General features: G+C 41.3%; 1 protein-coding gene across 1 annotated transcript; it reads left to right on the top strand.

Annotated features, from left to right (window-relative positions):
* The first annotated feature begins 238 nt into the window (after positions 1-238).
* Positions 239-1,851, top strand: LOC127801101 (probable BOI-related E3 ubiquitin-protein ligase 3). The gene is made up of 2 exons (XM_052335957.1): positions 239-1,126; positions 1,223-1,851. The coding sequence occupies exons 1-2, from the start codon at positions 839-841 to the stop codon at positions 1,763-1,765; spliced, it is 831 nt and encodes a 276-aa protein (XP_052191917.1). The 5' UTR covers positions 239-838; the 3' UTR covers positions 1,766-1,851.
* Positions 1,852-2,971: the final 1,120 nt, after the last annotated feature.

Below are 2,971 nucleotides of genomic sequence, written 5' to 3'. Positions count from 1 at the left end.
GGTAAAAGGAAATATTGAGACAAAGGGGTGAAAAATGGAAGGCACAAACACAATAATAGAAATCTAGAGATAAAGAGTTACAAAGACAGATGGGAATCCTATTCCTCAGCCATTAGAAATGACAAAAACTGATCAATCTTCGATTCCCCATCTCTCTCCCTCTAGAAGGGACAGTCACTGACCCTTTCCCTAGCGGCTAGCTCTATATATATGTACACGTATAAAAACTGACATGTTCACACAGACAAATACACAAACACATATAGAAGGCGCCTCACCTTACCCACCTCCACCCCCCACACTTAGACATTGAATTTTCTCATTCAACAACGCCCTCTCAAATCTCTGACCCGATAGTTTAGTCACAGAATCTGCATGTGTACGTTCCCTTTTTTGGCTTCCACCCACCTCTCTCTCTCTCTCTCTCTCTCTCTCTCCCCCCATTCAATGCTTTCCAAGAGGGGAGAGAAATTTTGGGAGAGAGAGAGAAACAGTCCTAGCCTCCACCACCTCTCTGTTCCCCTTTTCAGTTTTTCAGTTACTTTAATTCAATCAAACTAATCTACTATTCTTGTTAATTAATTCACATCGCTTCCAATATTTAAGCACGCTCCCCACCATCCTTGCTTTTTGTTTCTCAACACCATTGGCTTCTCTCCAATTCCAAACGCTCTTCAAATACCCAAACCCATCTTCTGCCAATACGGAGTTTTGTGATCAATCAGGATCCAGTCTTGAAGCAAACCCATTTCGGTTTCGTTCTTGTTTCCTCGGTTCTTGCTCCGAGAGGGCCGGCAAGTTGCACCGGTTTCTGGGTTTTGTTGCTTCTCCAGAAGAGATGGCCATTCATGCGCAGATGTATCCGGACAATTTCGGGTTTTCCCTGGGCCCGTTGCAGAATTGGGTGGACAATGCTTATGCGTTCAATGACTTTTCTTTCAATCTTCAACAGAAACAGGAGCAGCAGCAATTACAGATTCTGCAACACAAAATACCAATTCCATGTTTTGAGAACACTGGGTTGGTTTCCAAAACTTACAACGATCAATCCATGGCGTTTTCTCCGTTTGTAGGGGCTCAGGTTGAGAAGCACAGACAAGAGATCGATCGGTTCGTCAGTTTACAGGTCAGTTAACTCGGAAACAGTTTTTAATATGTTATAAATTTGATTTTATTTCGTTTCGTGTTTTGTTGATTTGTCTTTTGGATATTGGGAAAACAGAGCCAGAGATTGAGATTGGCTTTGCACGAGCAGCGAAAACAACAAATCGCATTGATCCTGAGGAAATACGAAGCGAAGACGGCGGCTTTACTGAAACAGAAGGACGAAGAAATATCGAAAGCCATGAACAGGACGGTGGAGCTCGAGGACTTCCTGAGAAGGATGGAATCCGAGAGCCAAACGTGGCGGCGAGCGGCCCAAGAAAACGAGGCCATGGTGGCGTCGCTCAACAACACGATCGAACAGCTCAAGGTTAGCGCCTGCTTCGCCAATGGGGTCGCCGAAGATGCAGAGTCTTGCTGCGATTTGATCGACAGAGACGACGACGAGAGAACGGACAACAAACAAGATGAAAAGAAAGAAAAGGAAAATGGAGAAGGGACAACGCGAAAGATGGTTTGCAAAGGCTGCAATTCTCGGCTTTCGTGCGTTGTGTTCCTGCCCTGCAGGCACCTTTGTTCATGCCAATCTTGCCAGCCTTACCTGGATTCTTGCCCAGTCTGCGGGACTGTAAAGAAACGCAGCATAGAGGCTCTGGTTTGATTTTCCTAGAAATCCGTACATTTTCCCGGGAAATGTAAAGAAAGAAAATGTCGATGCTGACGGCGACCCATTTCCTTTTCTTTCAATCTTTTTTTTTTTTTGCTTTTCCATCTTTTTCTTCTTTCTTTTTTTTTTTTGCCCTTTTTTTGGGGGTCTCTGGATATAGACTTGATTTGTACTTGTAGACAACTCCCCTGCAGATGAAATGAACAGGATTTACAGGACAGGACAGGAGCATTGCATGGTTTCTTTTCCTTTTACTGATTTTTCACTGCTTTTCCTTTCTTGGGGGGGTGCATTGGATATTTTGATTTTGATTTTATCCTATCCTATCCTATCCATCTCCGGATCTGGATCTCCATTTCTTTCCTTCTTTCTTTCTTGGTCTTAGAGGTCATGCCTTTGGCAGAGCCGAATCTTATTACTGCGATTGAATTGAATTGAAAGCATTGTCAGTCCGAGCTCATCCTTGCCCTTGTTCTGCACGACAAGTAACAAGGCCTTGGTGTCTGTCCTCTAAGTTCTCGATTTAGACGTCTATTGGTGGTTTATTTTTAGGCTTGCTTTTATTCTCCAATTCTTCGTTTACTATTTGTAGTACCACTATACTGTTTACTTATAGGACAATATTTGCTTTGGGCCGGCCCCTTTAATTTGTAGATCCAAGAAGCAACGATTCGATGCAAATTTATTATTTGTATCTGGGACTGAATCTTGTGAATCCTCACACACACACACACACACACATATATCTACTATACTATGTTACCCGCTTTATGTTGCCCGACAAGGGCCCCACGCCCACCCCGTGAAACACTTCTTGTGGACTTCACCTCAGATAACATAAGATTTTTCGATGCAGATCAGCCCTCTATACATATATATATATATATATATCATATTTTGAAAGCAGTATAAAATTAATTCACTATTTTGTGCCCATCAAGTACATTCTATTATTGTGTTTTAAGAAACGATGGTTTGGAGCTTCAAATTAATGGCTCTCATCTAAGGACGTTTTTCTCTTAAAACAACTTAGTATTCATAACTAGAACATATATTAAACAACCACCTTTAAGCTTCAATATAAATATATAAATATAATTCTAAGATTATCAATTAGCTCATAACTCAAAAAGATTTATGATAAATTAACGTTATTTATTCCAAACCTAACTTATATGGTATACATAAATACATATACGT

Source organism: Diospyros lotus, chromosome 5 (genome assembly GCF_014633365.1).
Source record: "Diospyros lotus cultivar Yz01 chromosome 5, ASM1463336v1, whole genome shotgun sequence".
Taxonomy (NCBI): domain Eukaryota; kingdom Viridiplantae; phylum Streptophyta; class Magnoliopsida; order Ericales; family Ebenaceae; genus Diospyros; species Diospyros lotus.
The sequence above is the reverse complement of the archived record's forward strand: the minus strand, read 5'-3'. Positions and strand labels throughout refer to the sequence as shown.